At 45.7% G+C, this 25,521-nt stretch overlaps 1 protein-coding gene across 2 annotated transcripts in view; it reads right to left on the bottom strand.

Annotated features, from left to right (window-relative positions):
• The window catches only part of LOC139557059 (monoglyceride lipase-like), a 36,445-nt gene extending 11,188 nt beyond the window's left edge, over positions 1-25,257 (bottom strand). The window contains exons 1-3 of one of the 2 annotated variants that reach the window (XM_071371383.1): positions 25,058-25,257; positions 23,314-23,458; positions 1,174-1,280 (exon numbers count right to left, since the gene is read on the bottom strand). In XM_071371383.1, the coding sequence (XP_071227484.1) occupies positions 1,174-1,280; positions 23,314-23,438 (232 nt within the window). In that variant the 5' untranslated portion in view covers positions 23,439-23,458; positions 25,058-25,257. Of the gene's footprint in view, positions 1-1,173; positions 1,281-23,313; positions 23,478-25,057 lie in introns of those variants that run through there. The other variant, XM_071371382.1, reaches the window with a different exon arrangement.
• Between the last annotated feature and the right edge of the window lie 264 nt (positions 25,258-25,521).

Here is a 25,521-nt window from a genome sequence, read left to right as displayed (position 1 = left end):
AATAGCTTCCACTGATAATGGAGCAATGGAAGCCAATTGGTGTCTGTCAGTCACGGGATGCTGTTCATTTTTCTTCTGCTGTGAAGTGTGTGTGTGTGTGTGTGTGTGTGTGTGTGTGTGTGTGTGTGTGTGTGTGTGTGTGTGTGTGTGTGTGTGTGTGTGTGTGTGTGTGTGTGTGTGTGTGTGTGTGTGTGTGTGTGTGTGTGTGTGTGTGTGTGTGTGTGCATGCTCGTATGTGTCAAAAATCTCCCTCTCACCTAGTGATTTCAATATTTCTGTAATTACTTTGAAACGCAATGGAAAACATTGAGTAGAATTTTTTTTTGTCTTGGACAAAATAAAGAAAAATCTCTTTACCACAACATTTATTAACATCATTCTCGTTACTGTATAATAACCTTGAAAAACAAATCCATGTTAATAAGTCAAGTTTTACTTTGATACCATATGAATCATTAATGAAGATGACATTCCCAGAGGTGTCTGTGGAGTGCTGTACACTGACATTCTATGATCTGTCACTCATTAGATCACAGGGAAACAGAGTTCCTACTCTCATTTGGCGTTGACTCTAGAGCTGTTGCTCAACACAACTGGGACCTGCTCTACTTCACTATGAGACTGGGTGACACTCACTCAGTCACCGTTCCTACTCTAAACTAAAACGTACAAACTGTTCTAGCGATAACAAACATATTACGCCGTGGCATCACATTTGTCTATGGTAAGATTTCCACGGGTATTTTACTAGCAGTAAATTATGTGGCTGCAATGGGTAGGACTTCTCCAGTATTTTTGGTGGCAATCTCTGTACAGTAAAATTAAGTGCTACCTCTGTGGCTCTACTAAGAAGTGCTGCATGGCAGTGATGTAGTCAGGTCACTAAGCCTCGAGTCCAAGTCGATGCCCAAGTCCCTTGGTAGTGCCAAAAGTAGCTTTCCAACCATTTGTTAAAGTCACATTTCATTACAGTTGCACATTTGTAATGCTGAAAGGATAATACAGCTATCTAACATTTACTGTTGCAGCTAGTATATTGAATTACGCAAAAGAGAGAGAGTTGTTCTGACAACCAAGTCACAAGTGGTCGAGTCCAATCGTGACTTGAGTCTGAGTCAAGTCCGAGTCCTGGACTCGAGTACTACAACACCGCTGCAGCGTGTTTTGGCTCACCATGGTCGTGCGCAAAGACAAGCAGGGACTGCTCCTTCAGGGTCTGGCCGATCTCATCATACGGCCCACAATGCTCTCCTGCCCCATGTGCCACGAACACCAGAGCCCTGCAGGACACAAGGAAGAAGAGTGAAGTCAGTCACATTTCATGCACACCTCTTGTACTATATTAAAACAGTGTGAAGTCAGTCACATTTCATGCACACCTCTTGTACTATATTAAAACACTCAGAGGGAGTGTTGCAATTAGTTGACGAGGGCACTCAGATTATATTTGATTGTCGCTAATTGAGTTGGCGATCCCTCTATCGGAAGGACGTGGTTGGGACTTGAGTCCACTCATCCGGGGGCTAGATAGTGATCATATCAACAACTCTGTGAGAACATCCTCTTGACCGCCCATCGAGGGGTTTCGTCATAATAAAACATTCCACATCTTGTCTTTCAGTGAAAGCAGTTATCTGAACCGCACCACACCCTTGTTTGCCCACGGAGCAGCAGAGTTAACTGGAACCAGACAGAGGCAACCCAGCTTGCCAGTAAGGCTTTGGTTCCTGCTTATAACCAGTCTACAAAACGGAGTGAATCTCTCAGTCAGATGCAATTAGCCTGAACGTTTTCAGAGAAGGAGAGTGAATGGAAGAGATTGAGAGAGATGGAACAGAGGGAGAGAGAGAGAGAGAGAGAGAGAGAGAGAGAGAGTGGCTGTTCATCAAGCTTCATTAGTGGTTTCTCTGTTCCAGTTTCTCTCTCTTTCATTCTCTCATTCTTATTTCAGAGCCTCCGGCTAGCTAGAGATTGCCGTGCACTTGTTGGCTGAGGAGCCGCTCATAGTGCGCCTTTGTGTGAACATAATGTTCCCGACACACATGGGACAGTAGGGCTTCTATAGAGCTTATCTCAGTGGATTGTGGCAAGTATATTCAGTGTCTTGGGAATGGGAGTGGGGAGTGAAATGTTCTCTCCCCCTTTCACTTTCTCCCTCTCTCTTTCTCTCCCGCTCCCTCCCTCTCTCGTTCTCTCGCCCTCTTCCTCTCTCTCCAAGGAATTTGAAACCCACTTGTCTCACAGAATGTGGCTTCGACCCAAATGCTGCATCCAGCCCGAAATAACATAACGTTTTCGACACAGCATTAAACAAGCCAACAAGCCATCTTCATGAGATGCAGACTGAACTCTGACTAGTCACTCTGTACGGCGTATCAATCTGTACGTGTGTGGTCGAGGGAGGGAGGGAGCGATAGAGGTTGAGGTTGTGAATGGGCCAGGGCCTGAACACAGGCGTCTTAATCAGATTAAGAGACTGAGCCGCTCACCACTTCAGGGTCAAACCCCTAATTTAACTGACTACGGCAGGGCTGGGGACTGAGGACAGCGCAAGTGAATACTGCTAAAACCAGAAGTGCCAAATAAGCATGTCTTGATACAGATGTAATTTCCACTTTGATCACGGAAAATATAGAGTAATAGACAGTGAGAAAGCCCGAGAGAAGGGAAGTGAGGAAAAGAAGCAGTAAGACAAACATTCAAGCCTGCCTTGTTTGGTAGGGAAGTCTTGTAATCCTGACTCCAAACATCAACATCAATAGTGTAATGACCCTCTTAACTATGTGTGTGTGTGTGTGCGTGCGTGCGTGCGTGCGTGCGTGCGTGCGTGCGTAATTAATAATACATCATTTGGTGGGTGTTTATATTTGTCATATTTCACACATGCACTGTGTGTAAGGGATAGTCAACGAGCGGTTATGCGTTCTCAGGTAAATAGTGCACGACATGAAAGGAGTGGAACTGACCTTCGACAGAGTTATTATATTCCAGAGAGCGTATAGAGCCCTGAGTTGGTTATCCCTTTTACACCATGGCTATACATTGACATACTGTATTTACCGCTAGAATGTATTCATTTACCAGTAGAAATGCGCCAACATCCACTGAAGTAACTATCAAGTTTACTAGCTAGCTAGATAGCCACATTAGTTGCCATGGTAACCAAACACACAGACTTGCTAGCGTAGCTAACCAAACCATCATCCTAGCTTGCTATTATGAAAATCGAATTCAACAATGCCAATAATGTTTTCAATTCGACTTTTGCTTTCAAAAGCAGCTCAACTATAAGGTACGTAAGGATGAACTTCATATTCATGGAATTATACCGTGCAATTACACCGTGCGTTATTTAAGCAATAAGGCCAGAGGGGGTGTGGTATATGGCCAATATACCACGGCTAAGGGCTGTTCTTATGTACGACGCAACACAGAGTATTCAAGACTCGAACCACCCAGTTTATAAGTGTGTATTAATACGCATTTGTGAGTTGGAAATGTGTTTTTTGCATATCTTAACTCTCCCTGAGACGCCCTCGGAGAGCGGGGTCACGGCCAGGGTCTGCCATTATCAATGATGACCCTGGAGCAATTAGGTTTAAGTGCCTTGCTCAAGGACAGATGTTTCACCTTGTCTGCTCTGGATTTTGAACAAGCAACCTTTCGGTTACTGGCCCAACGCTCTAACCACTAGTCTGTGTGTGTGTTTGTGCGTGCGCATGCATGTGTGTGGAGCCAGGGCTGTAGCCAGGGTCTGAGTTTTAGTGAGGTCTAGACAGGGGGGATTGGAAATTCTTCAAATTTCCAAGACATTTTTTGAAAGTTGAAGCTCATTTACTGCATTTCTATACAATTAAAAAATGATACAATTATATTTGGAGAACAGCATAAACAAGCAAAAATGTCCCCAGCCATTATCACATTGGTTGCTGTAGCTTCATTCACCGGAGTCGATCTACAAACACATAGCCTATTAGCTATATAAACACATAAGCCTATTAGCTAAACCAGCTGTTCCCAGCAAATGGGTTTGTGTGGGATTTTCCCAAATCCTGGAGAAAATAATATACTGTATATACAAAAACACATATATTATAATATCGTCTTTGTGTCTCAAAATCATTGTAATGTGGTTAACCTTAAAAATCTAAATGAAAATTACTCAAATCTAAAAGATCAAATTCAATCAAAACAAGCTCCGACGGAAAAATCGTTTTGAACGGTCACCCAACTCAGAAACTCGGGCCTCTTTCTAGAGCCCTGACTCTCCAGCCTGAAGATCACTGACGTCATAATTTGGCCTTGTATTTTTCACTGTTTTCTTGAAAGCACCATAAAACTCTTTCGCCATATCTGTGTGACGCTGGATTCAGTGCTCTCGTCTGTATTAAAACCAAATATCCATCCAGGTTGGACGTGACAGCAGAGATGAGGTGCGCACTGTCGACCTCCCTCCCTGATTTTGAGAAGCTTCGACGCGACATGCATCAAGAACAGCCATCTCATTAGTGGTGGTGAGATAAGATACACTATGTAAGACTGATTTGCAACTGACTGTCATAGCCCCACATTAAAAGTATGTGCTAGCGAGTTGAGGAGAAATACCTACTTAATGACATAATTATTTTCCCGTGGTTGGGGTCGCGAGAATTTTCAGATATCGAAATGGGCCCAAAATAGTTTACGAACCCCTGAGCTATACAATTAGCCACTACACCTTAACTCACATTAACTCAGCACCGGGATTAAAAACCAATAATTGCATACGTACTGTACGAAGGGATCTGTTAGCAGGAAAAGTATTTTATTTCCAAAAAGGTAAACAAATAAGTTTGCTTCACAGAACAACTGTTTTTGCAGTTTTAAAGCTCATTTCCTGCAATTCTACACATTTTGCCATGACTTAATATGATGTCTGAGTGAGAGAGACAAACAAAATAAATGGGGCCCCCTGGAGCTCTGGTGGCCCTGGGCACCTGCCCTGCGTGCCTGGTCAGTAGCCCAAAGGCCAGCAGATGGCGATATTAACTTGTTTCATCTTACCATCCAAAGGCATTGTGTACAGCCGGTTATACACTCGTAGGCAAAAAAAAATAAAAAAAACAGGGAAAATATGCGTACTTTCTTTATGAAACATTATTTTACACCACCATGCTATAGTGGCTAATGCTTCTTCCAGATCTTGCTCCCCTCTTTTTTTTTTCACCTTCTCGCCATTAAACCGAGTTAAGGAGGAAATTGACTCGTTTGTAGCCTGAATGGAGAATGTTTTATGTACGAACCGGTCCACGGGGGATACGAGTGTATAGCTGGCTGCATACAATGCCATTGGACGGTAAGATGAAACGACAACACAGCAAAGTTGAAAAATATATGGCAAATAGAAATCAAAACGGGATGGTCTTCAGAGATAGATGAGGATGAGGATAGCTGAAGGATGGGGCTAAAAACTAACAAAAGATAACTATTGTAAAATATACTGTGTCCATAAAATGCAAATAGTATGTACAGTATAAGCTGGAATTAGATGCCTAAGTGTTGTTGTCCATTCGTTTACTCCAATTAGGGGAGGGGTGGTAGGGTTAGGGGAAAATAATAAAGGAAAATATATATATTTTATATATAGAGAAAAACTGCTGATGTACAACCAAGTTTTGAAATTGCACCTTGTAAATTCTACTATTCTAACTCTCAACAGTAAGTTGAGACCCCAACTGAGTAAAAAAAAATATATACACTACCGGTCAAAAGTTTTAGAACACCTACTCATTCAAGGGTTTTTCTTTAATTTGACCTTTTTCTACATTGTAGAATAGTACAACACATACATGTATTGTGTAACATGAAGTCCTATGAGTGTCATCTGATGAAGATCATCAAAGGTTAGTGATTCATTTTATCTCTGTTTGTGCTTTTTGTGACTTCTATCTTTGGCTGGAAAAATGGCTGTGCTTATTCTGTGGCTTGGTGGTGACCTAACATAATCGTTTGTGGTGCTTTCGCTGAAAAGCATATTTGAAATCGGACACTTGTGAGATTAACAACAAGATTACCTTTAAAATGGTATAAGACACATGTATGTCTGAGGAATTTTAATTATGAGATTTCTGTTGTTTTGAATTTGGCGCCTTGCACTTTCACTGGCTGTTGTCATATCATCCCGTTAACGGGATTGCAGCCATAAAGTAATGATGAACTGTCGTTTCTCTTTGCTTACTTGAGCTGTTCTTGCCATAATATGGACTTGGTTTTATACCAAATAGGGCTATCATCTGTATACCCCCCTACCTTGTCACAACACAACTGATTGGCTCAAACGCATTAAGGAAGGAAATTCCACAAATGTACTTTTAACAAGGCACACCTGTTAATTGAAATGCATTCCAGGTGACCTCATGAAGCTGGTTGAGAGAATGCCAAGAGTGTGCAATGCTGTCATCAAGGCAATGGGTGGCAATTTGAAGAATCTAAAAAATGTAATATATTTTGATCTGTTTAACACTTTTTTGGTTACTACATGATTCCATATGTGTTATTTGATAGTTTTGATGTCTTCACTATTATTCTACAATTTAGAAAATAGTAAAAATAAAGAAAAACCCTTGAATGAGTAAGCATTCTAAAACTTTTGTCCGATAGTGTATATGTTTTAAATGTAAAAAATTACAGAGGTCCAGACCTCGGTGTCCTCATACAGTGAATTCAGAAACTATTCACACCCCTTCCACATTTTGTTATGTTACAGCCTGATTTTAAGATTAATTAATTTGAGATTTTTTGTTACTGGCCTACACACAATACCCCATAACGTCAAAGTGGAATCATGTTTTTCGAAATGTTTACAAATGAATTAAAAAGGAAAAGCTGAAATGTCTTGAGTTAATAAGTATTCAAGCCCTTTGTTATGGCAAGCCTACATAAATTCAGGAGTAAAAATGTGTTTTACAAGTCACCTAACAAGTTGCATGGACTCTGTGTGCAATAATAGTGTTAAATGTGATTTTTTTAACTCATCTCTGTACCGCAAACATACAATTATCAGTAAGGTCCCTCGGTCGAGCAGTGAATTTCAAAAATAGATTCAACCACAAAGACCAGGGAGGTTTTCCAATGCTTCGCAAAGAAGGGCACCTATTGGTAGATGTGTAAAAATATATAAAGCAGACATTGAATATCCATTTGAGCATGGTGAAGTTATTAATTACATTTTGGATGGTGTATCAATACACCCAGTCACTACAAAGATACAGGTGTCCTTCCTAACTCAGTTGCCGGCGAAGGAAACCGCTCAGGGATTTCACCATGAGACCAATGGTGACTTTACAACAGTTCCAGAGTTTAATGGCTGTGATAGGAGAAAAGTGAGGATCGATCAACAACATAGGAGTTACTCCACAATACTAACTTAAATGACAGTGAAAAGAAAGAAGCCTGTACGAATAAAAAATATTCCAAAACATGCATCCTGTTTGCAACATGGCACTAAAGTAATAATGCAAAGAATGTAGCAAAGCAATTAACTTTTTGTCCTGAATACAAAGTGCTATGTTTGGGGCAAATTACTGAGTACCACTCGCCATATTTAGAAGCACAGTGGTGGCTGCATCATGTTATGGGTATGCTTGTAATTGTTAAGGACTAGGGAGTTTTTCAGGATAAAAAAAGTGTAATAGAGCTAAGCACAGGCAAAATCCTAAAGGAAAACCTGGTTCAGTCTGCTTTCCACCCGACACTGGGAGATTAGTTCACCTTTCAACAGGACAATAGCCTAAAACACAAGGCCAAATCAACACTGGAGTTGCTTACCAATAAGATAGTGAATGTTATTGAGTGGCCAAGTTACAGTTTTGACTTACATATAGTTTAAAATCTATGGCAAGACTTGAAAATGTTTGTCTAGCAATAATCAACAACAAATTTGACAGAGCTTTAAAAATGTTGAAAAGAATAATGGTCAAATGTTGCACAATCCAGGCGTGGAAAGATCTTAGATATGTACACAGAAAGACTCAAAGCTTTAAACTCTGCAAAAGATTTTACTACAAAGTATTGACTTGGGGTGTGAATACTTATGTAAATTAGATATTTCGGTATTTCATTTTCATTAAATGTACAAAATATATTACAAACACCTTTTCACTTTGTTATTATACGCCATTGTGTATAGATGGGTGAGAAAAAAACAAATTTAAAACATTTTTAAATCAGGCTATTCCAACAAAATGTGGAATATGTCAAAGGGTATGAATACTTTCTGACGGCACTGTATGTAGCTACGGCCCTGTGTATACAAAGACAGCCAGGTCTCACTGGTTCACAGCTCCCAGATTATTTATTGAAAGATCTGTCAATCATTGTAAAGGTGCCCTCCCCTCTCCCGGCACCTTTCACCTACTTCTTTCCACCAGCAGTCCCTCACTCTCTAGTCTCTAAATGCCCAGTAAGCGATGTCATCAAAGGATATATATGGCAGAAGTTGCATGAATTTGATGTTGTAAACAGGCATTTATTTGATTCCAATCGTTAAAACCTGAGGCTGAATCTCACAGAATCTCTTATCGTAAAGGGGAGAATCCATAGGATAGCTTGTAGATATCTATACCAAATGTGCATTTTTATAGATGATGCCACCACATGAACAGAATGACCTAAAATATGTTTCTATCTGCTTTTCCCACCTCCATATGAGATGCTCAGTCTAAACTATAGCTCATGCTAAACAAACTACTATGAAAGTACACTACTATAAACTGACCCGCACTACTGTTAATAGAAGTAATTAAATTAGCGGTACTCTAGGGACAGATGGTGGTAATAATAATAATTGTAATAAAATATGGGACTTATATAGCACCTAGACCGCGGTGAGGATGGGAGGTACCGCTACAGAGTCAATGTGTGGGGGCACTGTCACGTTCCTGACCTTATTTCCTTTGTTTTGTCTTTGTTTAGTTGGTCAGGACGTGAGCTGGGTGGGCATTCTATGTTATGTGTTTCTATGTTGGGTTCATTCAACTAGCCTGATATGGTTCTCAATCAGTGGCAGGTGTTTTACGTTTCCTCTGATTGAGAACCATATTAAGGTAGACTGTTTCTCACTGTTTGTTTGTGGGTCAAGACATAGTTCAAACAGATCTACGACACAGGCGCCGAAAAAGAGATGGCCGCCTCGCTTCGCGTTCCTTGGAAAATATGCAGTATTTTGTTTTTTTATGTGTTATTTCTTACATCGGTACCCCAGGTAATCTTAGGTTTCATTACATACAGTCGGGAGGAACTACTGAATATACGATTAACGTCAACTCATCATCGTTCCTACCAGGAATATGACTTTCCCGAAACGGATCCAGTGTTTTGCCTTCCACCCAATACAATGGATCTGATCCCAGCCGGCGACCCTGTGCGACGCCGTAAAAGGGGCAAACGAGGCGGTCTCCTGGTCAGGCTTCGGAGACGGGCACATCGCGCTCCACTCCCTAGCATACTACTCGCCAATGTCCAGTCTCTTGACAATAAGGTTGATGAAATCCGAGCACGGGTAGCATTCCAGAGAGACATCAGGGATTGCAACGTGCTCTGCTTCACGGAAACATGGCTAACTCAAGAGACGCTAACGGAGTCGGTGCAGCCAGCTGGTTTCTTCATGCATCGCGCCGACAGAAACAAACATCTTTCTGGTAAGAAGAGGAGCGGGGGGGTATGCCTTATGATTAACGAGACGTGGTGTGATCATCATAACAACACACAGGAACTCAAGTCATTCTGTTCACCTGATCTAGAACTCCTCACAATCAAATGTCGACCGCATTATCTACCAAGGGAATTCTCTTCGATCATAATCACAGCCGTATATATTCCCCCCCAAGCAGACACATCGATGGCCCTGAACGAACTTTATCTGACTCTTTGTAAACTGGAAACCACACACCCTGAGGCTGCATTCATCGTAGCTGGGGATTTTAACAAGGCTAATCTAAAAACAAAACTCCCTAAATTCTATCAGCATATCGATTGTGCTACCAGGGCTGGAAAAACCCTAGATCATTGTTATACTAATTTCCGCGACGCATATAAGGCCCTCCCCCGCCCCCCTTTCGGAAAAGCTGACCACGACTCCATTTTGTTGATTCCAGCCTACAAACAGAAACTAAAACAACAAGCTCCCGCGCTCAGGTCTGTTCAACGCTGGTCCGACCAATCTGAATCCACGCTTCAAGACTGCTTCGATCACGCGGATTGGAATATGTTCCGCATTGCGTCCAACAACAATATTGACGAATATGCTGATTCGGTGAGCGAGTTCATTAGGAAGTGCATTGACGATGTCGTACCCACAGCAACGATTAAAACATTCCCAAACCAGAAACCGTGGATTGACGGCAGCATTCGCGTGAAACTGAAAGCGCGAACCACTGCTTTTAACCAGGGCAAGGTGACCGGAAGCATGACCGAATACAAACAGTGTAGCTATTCTCTCCGCAAGGCAATCAAACAGGCTAAGTCCCAGTACAGAGACAAAATCGAGTCGCAATTCAACAGCTCAGACACAAGAGGTATGTGGCAGGGTCTACAGTCAATCACGGATTACAAAAAGAAAACCAGCCCCGTCGCGGACCAGGATGTCTTGCTCCCAGACAGGCTAAACAACTTTTTTGCCCGCTTTGAGGACAATACAGTGCCACTGACACGGCCCCCTACCAAAACCTGCGGGCTCTCCTTCACTGCAGCCGAGGTGAGTAAAACATTTAAACGTGTTAACCCTCGCAAGGCTGCAGGCCCAGACGGCATTCCCAGCCGCGTCCTCAGAGCATGCGCAGACCAGCTGGCTGGTGTGTTTACGGACATATTCAATCAATCCTTATCCCAGTCTGCTGTTCCCACATGCTTCAAGAGGGCCACCATTGTTCCTGTTCCCAAGAAAGCTAAGGTAACTGAGCTAAACGACTACCGCCCCGTAGCACTCACTTCCGTCATCATGAAGTGCTTTGAGAGACTAGTCAAGGACCATATCACCTCCACCCTACCGGACACCCTAGACCCACTCCAATTTGCTTACCGACCCAATAGGTCCACAGACGACGCAATCGCAACCACACTGCACACTGCCCTAACCCATCTGGACAAGAGGAATACCCATCTCGAATCCAAGATGGCGTAGCAGTCGGACGTGTGTTTGTCTTGTCTTGTCCCGTGTAAATAGTCCTCGTCCTCGTATTTTTCGTATACATTTCGTATATATTTTAATTTCACTTTCCATCTAGGAACTGAATATACATTCCTACATTCCGCCTCACCCAATGTGGTACGGACCTGCTATTTTTTTATACTTTAGAACCGTAACCCCAATCAGAAGCTAGCCAGATAACTAGCTACTAGCTAGTAGTCAGTTAGCCACTGCTGCGGTCTTCACCCTTAACTCGGACACAGCCAGCTTCAGCTCGGGCCAATACCTGCCAGTCTGCAAGCGCGATATCAACCCAGAGCATATAGGACTGCTTTTTCTCTACCACATCACCGGATTCCTGACGCAAGCTCTGGACAATTACACCGTATCATCACAGCTAGCTAGCTGCAACCGAGTGGCTACTACTGGCTAACACCTCTGTCCCGAAGCAAGCACCAGTTAGCCTTGAGCTAGCCTCGAGCTAGGCCCATCTGCCGGCTAGCCGAAGAGGTCTACCAGCGAATTCTTGGGCTACAATACCTCTTTTGCCAATTGGACTGGACCTTTTTTTGCCGACACAGAGCCCTGCCAATCCATCACAACTGGTCTAAATCAGCTACAAGCTAATTTAGCCATTTTTTGCCGCTGCTAGCAGCTTTTACCTTCTGCACAGACACCAGCCCTGTTATTAGCCTGGATATTACTCACCAATTTACCAGCATCGGACTGTCTCTCGACAACAACGCCGGATTCCTGCCGTAATCCCTGAGCCACTACTTCTGATCCTCACAGCTAGCTTGCAGCTAGCGCAGCTAGCGCCACTGCCACGAAGCTAGCACCAGTTAGCAAACACAATTCTACAATTCACAACCTCTCTTTCGCCATCGCCATCCGGCTTGGATTCTCTGTCGACACGACCACGTCTGAGCAGACCCCCTCCGTCTGAGCAGACCACCCCCCGGGCTACTAACTTTAAACGCCGCGTGCTAGCTTAGTGGAGGCCTCCCTGCTCCATCTACGGCTGCCCCCTGGACACTATGATCACTTGGCTACATAGCTGATGCCTGCTTGACTGTCCATTAATTCACGGTACTCCATTCTGTTTATTTGTGTTTTATCTGTCGGCTCTGTGCTTTAACTCAGGATCTGTGTGTAGTTAATCCGACCCTCTCTGCCTAGTCGTCGCCATTTTTACCTGTTGTTGCTGTGTTAGACTAGCACCCTGTTATTGCTGCTGTTATCTTACCTGTTGTTTTAGCTAGCTCTCCCAATCAAGACCTGCAATCACTTTATGCCTTATTGTATGTCTCTCTCAAATATCAATATGCCTTGCATACTGTTGTTCAGGCTAGTTATCATTATCATTGTTTTGGTTTGCAATGGACCCCGTAGTTCCACTCTCCGTACCTCTGATACCTCCTTTGTCCCACCCCCCACACATGCGGTGACCTCACCCATTGAGACCAGCATGTCCAGAGATACAACCTCTCTTATCATCACCCAGTGCCTGGGCTTGCCTCCGCTGTACCCGTGCCCCACCATACCCCTGTCTGCACATTATGCCCAGAATCTATTCTACCACGCCCATAAATCTGCTCCTTTTATTCTTTGTCCCCAACGCTCTAGGCGACCAGTTTTGATAGCCTTTAGCCGCACCCTCATCCTACTACTCCTCTGTTCCTCGGGTGATGTGGAGGTAAACCCAGGCCCTGCATGTCCCCAGTCACCCTCATTTGTTGACTTCTGTGATCGAAAAAGCCTTGGCCTCATGCATGTCAACATCAGAAGCCTCCTCCCTAAGTTTGCCTTACTCACCGCTTTAGCACACTCTGCCAACCCTGATGTCCTTGCCGTGTCCGAATCCTGGCTTAGGAAGGCCACCAAAAATTCTGGGATTTCCATACCCAACTATAACACTTTCCGTCAAGATAGAACTGCCAAAGGGGGAGGAGTTGCAATCTACTGCAGAGATAGCCTGCAAAGTTCTGTCATACTTTCCAGGTCTATGCCCAAACAGTTCGAACTTCTAATTTTAAAAATTAATCTCTCCAGAAATAAGTCTCTCACTGTTGCCGCCTGCTACCGACCCCCCTCAGCTCCCAGCTGTGCCCTGGACACCATCTGTGAATTGATCGCTCCCCATCTAGCTTCAGAGTTTGTTCTGTTAGGTGACCTAAACTGGGATATGCTTAACACCCCGGCAGTCCTACAATCCAAGCTTGATGCCCTCAATCTCACACAAATCATCAAGGAACCCACCAGGTACAACCCTAAATCCGTAAACATGGGCACCCTAATAGACATTATCCTGACCAACCTGCCCTCCAAATACACCTCTGCTGTCTTCAATCAAGATCTCAGCGATCACTGCCTCATTGCCTGTATCCGCCACGGGTCCGCGGTCAAACGACCACCCCTCATCACTGTCAAACGCTCCCTAAAACACTTCTGCGAGCAGGCCTTTCTAATCGACCTGGCCCGGGTACCCTGGAAGGATATTGACCTCATCCCGTCAGTTGAGGATGCCTGGTCATTCTTTAAAAGTTACTTCCTCACCATATTAGACAAGCATGCTCCGTTCAAAAAATGCAGAACCAAGAACAGATATAGCCCTTGGTTCACTCCAGACCTGACTGCCCTCGACCAGCACAAAAACATCCTGTGGCGAACTGCAATAGCATCGAAGAGCCCCCGCGATATGCAACTGTTCAGGGAAGTCAGGAACCAATACACGCAGTCAGTCAGGAAAGCAAAGGCCAGCTTTTTCAAGCAGAAATTTGCATCCTGTAGCTCTAACTCCAAAAAGTTCTGGGATACTGTAAAGTCCATGGAAAACAAGAGCACCTCCTCCCAGCTGCCCACTGCACTGAGGCTAGGTAACACGGTCACCACTGATAAGTCCGTGATAATCGAAAACTTCAACAAACATTTCTCAATGGCTGGCCATGCCTTCCTCCTGGCGACTCCAACCTTGGCCAACAGCCCCGCCCCCCCCGCTGCTACTCGCCCAAGCCTCCCCAGCTTCTCCTTTACCCATATCCAGATAGCAGATGTTCTGAAAGAGCTGGAAAACCTGGACCCATACAAATCAGCTGGGCTTGACAATCTGGACCCCCTATTTCTGAAACTGTCCGCCGCCATTGTCGCACCCCCTATTACCAGCCTGTTCAACCTCTCCTTCGTATCATCTGAGATCCCCAAGGATTGGAAAGCTGCCGCGGTCATTCAAAAGGGGAAGACACCCTGGACCCAAACTGTTACAGACCTATATCCATCCTGCCCTGCCTATCTAAGGTCTTCGAAAGCCAAGTCAACAAACAGATCACTGACCATCTCGAATCCCACCGTACCTTCTCCGCTGTGCAATCCGGTTTCCGAGCCGGTCACGGGTGCACCTCAGCCACGCTCAAGGTACTAAACGATATCATAACCGCCATCGATAAAAGACATTACTGTGCAGCCGTCTTCATCGACCTGGCCAAGGCTTTCGACTCTGTCAATCACCATATTCTTATCGGCAGACTCAGTAGCCTCGGTTTTTCTAATGACTGCCTTGCCTGGTTCACCAACTACTTTGCAGACAGAGTTCAGTGTGTCAAATCGGAGGGCATGTTGTCCGGTCCTCTGGCAGTCTCTATGGGGGTACCACAGGGTTCAATTCTCGGGCCGACTCTTTTCTCTGTATACATCAATGATGTTGCTCTTGCTGCGGGCGATTCCCTGATCCACCTCTACGCAGACGACACCATTCTATATACTTCCGGCCCTTCCTTGGACACTGTGCTATCTAACCTCCAAACGAGCTTCAATGCCATACAACACTCCTTCCGTGGCCTCCAACTGCTCTTAAACGCTAGTAAAACCAAATGCATGCTTTTCAACCGTTCGCTGCCTGCACCCGCACGCCCGACTAGCATCACCACCCTGGACGGTTCCGACCTAGAATATGTGGACATCTATAAGTACCTAGGTGTCTGGCTAGACTGCAAACTCTCCTTCCAGACTCATATCAAACATCTCCAATCCAAAATCAAATCAAGAATCGGCTTTCTATTCCGCAACAAAGCCTCCTTCACTCACGCCGCCAAACTTACCCTAGTAAAACTGACTATCCTACCGATCCTCGACTTCGGCGATGTCATCTACAAAATAGCTTCCAATACTCTACTCAGCAAACTGGATGCAGTTTATCACAGTGCCATTCGTTTTGTTACTAAAGCACCTTATACGACCCACCACTGCGACCTGTATGCCCTAGTCGGCTGGCCCTCGCTACATGTTCGTCGTCAGACCCACTGGCTCCAGGTCATCTACAAGGCTATGCTAGGTAAAGTGCCGCCTTATCTCAGTTCACTGGTCACGATGGCTACACCCACCCGCAGCACGCGCTCCAGCAGGTGTATCTCACTGATCATCCCTAAAGCCAAAACCTCATTTGGACGCCTTTCCTTCCAGTTCTCTGCTGCCTGCGACTGGAACGAATTGCAAAAATCTCTGAAGTTGGAGACTTTTATCTCCCTCAACAACTTTAAAAATCTGCTATCCGAGCAGCTAACCGATCGCTGCAGCTGTACATAGTCCATCTGTAAACTACCCACCCAATTTACCTACCTCACCCCCCATACTGCTTTTATTTATTTACTTTTCTGCTCTTTTGCACACCAGTATCTCTTCTTGCACATGATCATCTGATGATTTATCACTCCAGTGTTAATCTGCTAAATTGTAATTATTAGATTTATTGCCTACCTCATGCCTTTTGCACACATTGTATATAGATTCTCTTTTTTTTCTACCATGTTATTGACTTGTTTATTGTTTACTCCATGTGTAACTCTGTGTTGTCTGTTCACACTGCTATGCTTTATCTTGGCCAGGTCGCAGTTGCAAATGAGAACTTGTTCTCAACTAGCCTACCTGGTTAAATAAAGGTGAAATAAAAAAAATGTGAGAATGCTGTTCATCGATTACAGCTCAGCATTTAACACCATAGTACCCTCCAAACTCGTCATCAAGCTCGAGACCCTGGGTCTCGACCCCGCCCTGTGCAACTGGGTCCTGGACTTCCTGACGGGCCGCCCCCAGGTGGTGAGGGTAGGTAACAACATCTCCACCCCGCTGATCCTCAACACTGGGGCCCCACAAGGGTGCGTTCTGAGCCCTCTCCTGTACTCCCTGTTCACCCACGACTGCGTGGCCATGCACGCCTCCAACTCAATCATCAAGTTTGCGGATGACACTACAGTGGTAGGCTTGATTACCAACAACGACGAGACGGCCTACAGGGAGGAGGTGAGGGCCCTCGGAGTGTGGTGTCAGGAAAATAACCTCACACTCAACGTCAACAAAACAAAGGAGATGATTGTGGACTTCAGGAAACAGCAGAGGGAGCACCCCCCTATCCACATCGACGGGTCAGTAGTGGAGAAGGTGGAAAGTTTTAAGTTCCTCGGTGTACACATCACGGACAAACTGAATTGGTCCACCCACACAGACAGCGTTGTGAAGAAGGCGCAGCAGCGCCTCTTCAACCTCAGGAGGCTGAAGAAATTCGGCTTGTCACCAAAAGCACTCACAAACTTCTACAGATGCACAATCGAGAGCATCCTGTCGGGCTGTATCACCGCCTGGTACGGCAACTGCTCCGCCCACAACCGTAAGGCTCTCCAGAGGGTAGTGAGGTCTGCAGAACGCATCACCGGGGGCAAACTACCTGCCCTCCAGGACACCTACACCACCCGATGTCACAGGAAGGCCATAAAGATCATCAAGGACAACAACCACCCAAGCCACTGCCTGTTCACCCCGCTATCATCCAGAAGGCGAGGTCAGTACAGGTGCATCAAAGCAGGGACCGAGAGACTGAAAAACAGCTTCTATCTCAAGGCCATCAGACTGTTAAACAGCCACCACTAACATTTAGCGGCCGCTGCCAACATACTGACTCAACTCCAGCCACTTTAAAAATGGGAATTGATGGAAATTATGTAAAAATGTACCACTAGCCACTTTAAACAATGCCACTTAATATAATGTTTACATACCCTACATTACCCATCTCATATGTATATACTGTACTCTATATCATCTACTGCATCTTGCCATCTTTATGTAATACATGTACCACTAGCCACTTTAAACTATGCCACTTTATGTTTACATACCCTACAGTACTCATCTCATATGTATATACCGTACTCTATACCATCTACTGCATCTTGCCTATGCCGTTCTGTACCACCACTCATTCATATATCTTTATGTACATATTCTTATCCCTTTACACTTGTGTGTGTGTATAAGGTAGTAGTTGTGGAATTGTTAGGTTAGATTACTTGTTGGTTATTACTGCATTGTCGGAACTAGAAGCACAAGCATTTCGCTACACTCGCATTAACATCTGCTAACCATGTGTATGTGACTAATAAAATTTGATTTGATTTGATTTGATTGTTCCTGTGTCAGTGTTTGTGCCACACGGGACTGTTTTCGTTCGTTCGTTCGTTCGTGTGTTCTTTCCTGTTCGTGCGTTCTTGTTTTATGTTCTCAAGTACAGGTCTGTTCACGTCTTTTATTGTTTTGTAGTTTGTTTAAGAGTTTTTCTGTCTTCGTCTTTCTTAAATAAACAAATATGTATTCAACCCACGCTGCGTTTTGGTCCGATCCATGCTCCTCTTCAGACGAGGAGAAAGACGAGCGTTACAGAATCACCCACCAACCAAGGACCAAGCAGCGTGGTAACGGGCAGCAGCGACAGCAGCGGCAACATACACAGGATTTCTGGACATGGGAGGAAATTCTGGACGGTAAGGGACCCTGGGCACAACCTGGAGAATATCGCCGCCGCCGAGCTGGAGGCAGTTAAAGCCGAGAGGCGGTGGTATGAGGAGGCAGCACGGAAGCGAGGCTGGAAGCCTGTGAGTCAGCCCAAAAAAAGTATTGGGGGGGGGGGGGGGGGCTACAAGGGAGTGTGGCGAAGTCAGGTAGGAGACCTGCGCCAACTCCCCGAGCTTACCGTGGAGAGCGAAAGTACGGGCAGACACCGTGTTATGCGGTAAAGCGCACGGTGTCTCCTGTACGTGTGCTTAGCCCGGTGCGGGTTATTCCAGTACCTCCAGTGCGTCTCCAGAGTCCTGTGCGCCCTGTTGCTGCTCCCCGCACTAGCCTTAAGGTGCGTGTCCTTAGCCCAGTACCTCCAGTTCTACTGAGGCACCAGGCCTACTGTGCGCCTCAGCCGGCCAGAGTCTGCCGTCTGCCCAGTTCCGCCTGCACTGCCCGTCTGCCCAGTGCCGCCTGCACTGCCCGTCTGCCCAGAGCCGCCTGCACTGCCCGTCTGCCCAGAGCCGCCTGCACTGCCCGTCTGCCCAGAGCCGCCTGCACTGCCCGTCTGCCCAGAGCCGCCTGCACTGCCCGTCTGCCCAGTGCCGTCTGCGCTATCCGTCTGCCCAGCGCCGTCTGAACTGCCCGTCTGTCCTGAGCCTTCAAAGCCGCCCGTCTGTCCTGAGCCTTCAAAGCCGCCCGTCTGTCCTGAGCCTTCAGAGCTGTCCGTCAGTCAGGAGCCGCTAGAGCCGTCCGTCAGTCAGGAGCCGCTAGAGCCGTCCGCCAGTCAGGAGCCGCTAGAGCCGTCTGCCAGACAGGAGCCGCTAGAGCCGCCCGCCAGACAGGAGCCGCCAGAGCCGCCCGCCAGACAGGAGCCGCCAGAGCCGCCCGCCAGACAGGAGCAGCCAGAGCCGCCCGCCAGACAGGAGCAGCCAGAGCCGCCCGCCAGACAGGAGCAGCCAGAGCCGCCCGCCAGACAGGAGCAGCCAGAGCCGCCCGCCAGCCATGACCTGCCAGAGCCGCCCGCCAGCCATGACCTGCCAGTGCCGTCAGCCAGCCATGACCTGCCAGTGCCGTCAGCCAGCCATGACCTGCCAGAGCCGTCACTCAGTCCGGAGCTGCCCCTCAGTCCGGAGCTGCCCCTCAGTCCGGTGCTGCCCCTCAGTCCGGTGCTGCCCCTCAGTCTGGTGTTGCCCCTTAGTCCGGTGCTGCCCCTTAATCCAGTGGGGTTAATATGGTGGGTAGCCATTAGGAGGAGGCCACGGAAGCGGGGATTAACTATGGTGGGGTGGGGACCACATCCAGAGCCAGAGCCGCCACCGTGGACAGATGCACACCCAAACCCTCCCCTATAGGTTCAGGTTTTGCGGCCGGAGTCCGCACCTTGGGGGGGGGGGGGGGTACTGTCACGTTCCTGACCTTATTTCCTTTGTTTTGTCTTTGTTTAGTTGGTCAGGACGTGAGCTGGGTGGGCATTCTATGTTATGTGTTTCTATGTTGGGTTCATTCAACTAGCCTGATATGGTTCTCAATCAGGGGCAGGTGTTTTACGTTTCCTCTGATTGAGAACCATATTAAGGTAGACTGTTTCTCACTGTTTGTTTGTGGGTGATTGTTCCTGTGTCAGTGTTTGTGCCACACGGGACTGTTTTCGTTCGTTCGTTCGTGTGTTCTTTCCTGATCGTGCATTCTTGTTTTATGTTCTCAAGTACAGGTCTGTTCACGTCGTTTATTGTTTTGTAGTTTGTTTAAGAGTTTTTCCGTCTTCGTCTTTCTTAAATAAACAAATATGTATTCAACCCACGCTGCGTTTTGGTCCGATCCATGCTCCTCTTCAGACGAGGAGAAAGACGAGCGTTACAGGGCACAGGTTAGTCGAGGTAATTGAGGTAATATGTAAATGTAGGTAGAGTTAAAGTGACTATGCATAGATAATAAACAGAGAGTAGCAGCAGCGTAAAAGGGGGGGACAATGCAAATAGTCTGGGTAGTCATTTGATTAGCTGTTCAGGAATCTTATGGCTTGAAGGTAGAAGCTGTTAAGAAGCATTTTGGACCAAGACTTGGAGGTCCGGTACTGCTTGCCGTGCGGTAGCAGAGAGAACAGTCGATGACTGGGTGGCTGGAGTCTTTGACCATTTTTAGGGCCTTCCTCTGACACCGCCTGGTATAGAGGTCCTGGATGGCAGAAAGCTTGGCCCCAGTGATGGTGCAGCTGTATAACTTTTTGAGGATCTGAGGACCCATGCCAAATCTTTTCAATCTCCTGAGGGGAATAGGTATTGTCGTGTCCTCTTCACGACTGTCTTGGTGTGTTTGGACCAGGATAGTTTATTGGTGATGTGGACTCCAAGGAACTTGAAGCTCTCAACCTGCTCCACTACAGCCCCGTCGAGGAGAATGGTCCTCCTTTTCCTGTAGTCCACAATCATCTCCTTTGTCTTGATCACATTGAGGGAGAGGTTGTTGTCCTGGCACCACACGGCTAGGTCTCTGACCTCTTCCCTATAGGCTGTCTCATTGTTGTCGGTGATCAGGTCTACCATTGTTGAGTTGGCCGGCAAACTTAATCATGGTGTTGGAGTCGTGGCTGGCCATGCAGTCATGAGTGAACAGGGAGTACAGGAGGGGACTGAGCATGCACCCCTGAGGGGCCCCCTTGTTGAGGATCAGCGTGGCAGATGTGTTGTTACCTACCCTTACCACCTGGGGGTGGCCCGTCAGGAAGTCCAGGATCCAGTTGCAGAGGGAGGTGTTTAGTCCCAGGGTCCTTAGCTTAGTGATGAGCTTTGAGGGCACTATGGTGTTGAATGCTGCTGTAGTCAATGAATAGCATTTTGTCCAGGTGGGAAAGGGCAGTGTGGAGTGCAATAGAGATTGCATCATCTGTGGATCTGTTGGGCGGTATGCAAATTTGAGTGTGTCTGGGGTTTCTGGGATAATGGTGTTGATGTGAGCCATGACCAGCCTTTCAAAGCACTTCATGGCTACAGACGTGAGTGCTACGGGTCGGTAGTCATTTAGGCAGGTTACCTTAGTGTTCTTGGACACAGGGACTATTGTGGTCTGCTTGAAACATGTTGGCATTACAGACTCAGTCAGGGACAGGTTGAAAATGTCAGTGAAGACACCTGCCAGTTGGTTAGCGCATGCTTGGAGTACACATCCTGGTAATCCTTCTTGCCCTGCGACCTTGTGAATGTTGACCTGTTTAAAGGTCTTACTCAGAGCGGCTACAGAGAGCGTGACCACACAGTCATCCGGAACAGCTGATGCTCTCATGCATGCTTCAGTGGTGCTTGCCTCGAAGCGAGCATAGAAGTAATTTAGCTCGTCTGGTAAGCTTGTGTCACTGGGCAGCTCGTGGAGGTGCTTCCTTTTGTAGTTTGTAATAGTTTGCAAGTCCTGCCACATCCAACAAGTGTTGAAGCCGGTGTACTGCAATTCGATCTTAGTCCTGTATTGGCGCTTTGCCTGTTTGATGGTTCGTCGGAGGGCATAGCGTTTTTTTTTTATAAGCGTCCGGGTTAGAGTCCCTCTCCTTAAAGGGGCAGCTCTACCCTTTAGCTCAGTGCGAATGTTGCCTGTAATCCATGGCTTCTGGTTGGGGTATGTACGTACAGTCACTGTGGGGACGACATCATCGATGCACTTATTGATGAAGCCAGTGACTGATGTGGTGTACTCCTCAATGCCATCGGAAGAATCCCGGAACACATTCCAGTCTGTGCTATCAAAACAGTCCTGTAGCTTAGCAACTGCGTCAGCTGATCACTTCTTTATTGACCGTGTCACTGGTGCTTCCTGCTTTAGCTTTTGCTTGTAAGCAGGAATCAGGAGGATAAAATTATGATCAGATTTGACAAATGGAGGGCAAGGGAGAGCTTTGTATGCATCTCTGTTTGTGGAGTAAAGGTGGTCTAGATTTATTTTACTCTGCTTGCACATTTAACATGCTGGTAGAAATGAGGTAAAATGGATTTAAGTTTCCCTGCATTAAATTATCCGGCCACTAGGAGCGCTGCCTCTGGATGAGCGTTTCCTGTTTGCGTATTGCCTTATACATCTCATTGAGAGATGTTAGTGCCAACATCGGTTTGTGGTGGTAAATAGACAGCTACGAAAAATATAAATAAAAACTCTCTTGGTAAATAGTGTGGTCTACAGCTTATCATGAGATACTCTACCTCGGGCGAGCGAAACCTTGAGACTTCCTTAATATTAGATTTTGTGCACCAGCTGTTGTTTACAAGTATACACATACCACCACCCCTTGTGTTACCGGAGGCGGTGTAAACCCCGCCAGCTGTATGTTATTCATGTCATCGTTCAGCCATGACTCGGTGAAACATAATATATTACAGTTTTCAATGTCCCGTTGGTAGGATATTCGTGATTATAGCTTGTCTATTCTGTTATCCAATGATTGTACATTGGCTAGTAGGACTGATGGTGGAGGCAGATTATCCACTTGCCGTCGAATCCTTACAAGGCACCCCGACCTACATCCCAAATATCTCTGTCTCTTTCTCATGCGAATCACGGGGATTTGGGCCTTGTCAAGTGTCTGAAGTAAATCCTTCATGTCCGACTAGTTAAAGAAAAAGTCTTCATCCAGTATGAGGTGAGTAATCGCTGTCCTGATATCTAGAAGCTCTTTTCGGCCATAAGAGACGGTGTACAAAATAAGTTACAAATAACTCGAAAAAACACACACAATCGCACAATTGGTTAGGAGACCGTAAAACGGCAACCATCTTCTCCGACGCCATTCTTATCAAAAGAATAGCGCAGTGACATGTTGTAGCCTAGCCTATATGACAGGAGCTGTGTGTGTGATGCGAGACAGATTCTCAATACGCCCACAAACAAGGAACATGATCACATCACTAGTGGTGGTTTATAGAAAACTAAAAAGTCTCGTGGTTAAGAGCCTTGGGTCAGAAACTGAAAGGTTGCTGGTTCGAATCCCTGAGCTGACGAGGTGAAAAATATGTAGATGTGCCCTTCTTCACTCTGCTAAATTACTCAAATGTAAAATGAAACCGGAGCGAGGGTGAGTCTGTTACACTGCAGGCTCCATGGTTTGGTGTGACACCACAGTCCAGATGTTGTGTGGGCCTCTCTGTTTCCAGTGCCAACTCTCTGATGTAGTGGAATCTGTTCTATTTTAGATGGGTTTTATGGGATGAGGGAGCAGGGGGCAAGCACAGGAGCATATAACTCACTGAATGGAGAACATTAGGTTCTATTTTAGTTGAATCTATCACAGTCTCTAGCATAACATACATGTCCGGTTTAACACCTCACATAACATTTCATCCACTGACCTTGGGGGGGCCTCTGGCTCCCAGTAGCGGCAGAACAAGTGCTGTCCATCGGCGTTGACGAAGTGCTTCAGGTCGGCGTAGGAGACACCTTGCGGAGTCCGCCGCGGATCTTCTGGTTCGGGCATGTAGACGCCTAGGACCCACGCTGCAACATAAACAGGGAGAACGGATAGTAGGTCGATGCTGTACAGATATGACAGACCAGCGAAAAGTGACCAAGACATTCATTGTTTGCTATTTTTCAATCATTCTCCGGCTGGCACTCAGCAGAAAGCAACTCAGCGGCTCCAAAGGAATGTTTTCAATTTGATACAGCGACATAAGTCAAGGAACCATAAACCTAGTTCAAATCTCCTCTCCCCAGATGACTGTGGTCACATTCAGCCTCCACTACAACCCCCACCCCCTCCATGCGCCGCAGCTGAGTTTTATGGCAAAGGCAAGTGCAAATGGGTTGCCATATAGGCTATGTTACAGTAACAACAGGCTACAGTGCAGTCAAGGTGAGTGAGTTTTTATAGAACCTTTATTTTAACAGGGAAAACATATTGAGACCTAGGTGTTCTTGTATGATATGTTAGATTAAAGAATAAAGACAGACACAATTGTCAAGTTCAATAGCATTGTTCAAGCATTGTACAACCCCTACATACTGGGTCCAGGGAACAGCCCAGCTAGTTGATTATCTATCAAACTGAACTCCGTAACACTAGGTCTCTTTTACAAACGTGTATATACAACAAAAATGTAAGCCTACACATTATGCCCAAACGTATACACATTAAAATACTAAAATACAGTCATGGGAATCACAAATAAAACATCACAAATCAACCAGAAAGACAGTTACATTCCTCCACAAATAAGTCCCCAATCAATACTTAAAATTGCAGAACGGCACAAGAACATCAAGATGAAAATGTATTTTGAATTTGGTTCCGGCAATATAGTGCATTAAAACTAAAAGCATATTTCCCTAGCTCGGTGGAGACCCTAGCAATCTCGAGTTAACCAATCCTGTGAACGGTTAATCAACTCAGGTGTCTATACTTGAACAGCATAGTTAGATAAGACAGAATGTAGGCTAGAATGAATGTCGTGGAAAAGGGTCTGTCAGTAAAAATAGACCGCGCTATTTCCGGAGGTCTAGTTTCAGCTATTGCCTAATAATAACCTACGTCAAGTTTATGTAGGCTTGTGATACCAAATGTACATTTTATTCAATGTGCGCCTTGGAATAGCTTTTGAGTCAATGATGTATTGATGGCAGTGCCACTGATAAAAAATATTGGTAGATAGGGCCTAGATAGATTAAAGTCTCAAGGGACATGATGTGACACTGTCGACTCACACTAACAGCTTTGGCGCTGTCATAAGTGGCGTAAAATAGCCTACAAAAAAACTCTACCTCCCTCCCCCATTGTAGCTGTGACAAATATTTAACCAGAAATGACAGAAACCCTTTGATGTTATTTTTGACAGGCTGAATGTGATATTTACATTGGGCCATATGGGTCCCCCGTCCACCTCTGAATATTGTTTCAACAACCATGTTGCTACTTATAACAATGTAACGAAACGTGACATTTTTGTGATGTAATTGGCATTCCCGTCACATTTGTCACATTGTTATAAGGAGCAACATTTTATCTGTTGAAACAGTATTCAGGGGCTGTTAATGGAAGTAATGCATGCAGGACTTGTTTTTTTAATGATGATGAATGTCCAAAAAAAGTTGACCAACCTTATGTCCTGAAAGGTTTGTAAAGTTGCGCTTTCTCACAGACGGCTCTGCCTTCTCCGCGCTCTCTGCTGATGTTGCGTGGCCGCTCGTAGGCTGAAGAATGTAGAGAGGCGTGCGCGAGGAAACATCAATACACACTGACTGAAACCCGTTTCCCAGTGGCGGAGGCACCTTTTAGTACTAGACCTCCTCTTTACCCGCTCTGTCCTTCTGCTGAGCCCCAAATGGGGTCTCCCCGCCCCCCCCCTCTCTCGCTCTCGCTCTCTCATTTCAATTTCTCTCTCTCTCGTTCTCTGTCTATATATATATATTTTTTTGCATCTGTCATTCCGCATGTGTTCTGCATGTCCAGAGCAGAGCTGGTATTAGCTAGAGGTTATGGGAAAACAGATAATGGGTGAATAAAATTGATTATGTTTTGCTGGAGGCCCAGAATAAACAGAATTAACATTTGTTGTTAAATG

The sequence above is a fragment of the Salvelinus alpinus genome, chromosome 28 (genome assembly GCF_045679555.1).
Source record: "Salvelinus alpinus chromosome 28, SLU_Salpinus.1, whole genome shotgun sequence".
Lineage (NCBI taxonomy): Eukaryota > Metazoa > Chordata > Actinopteri > Salmoniformes > Salmonidae > Salvelinus > Salvelinus alpinus.
Note: the sequence above shows the minus strand (reverse complement) of the source record. Positions and strands in the feature narration are given on the sequence as shown.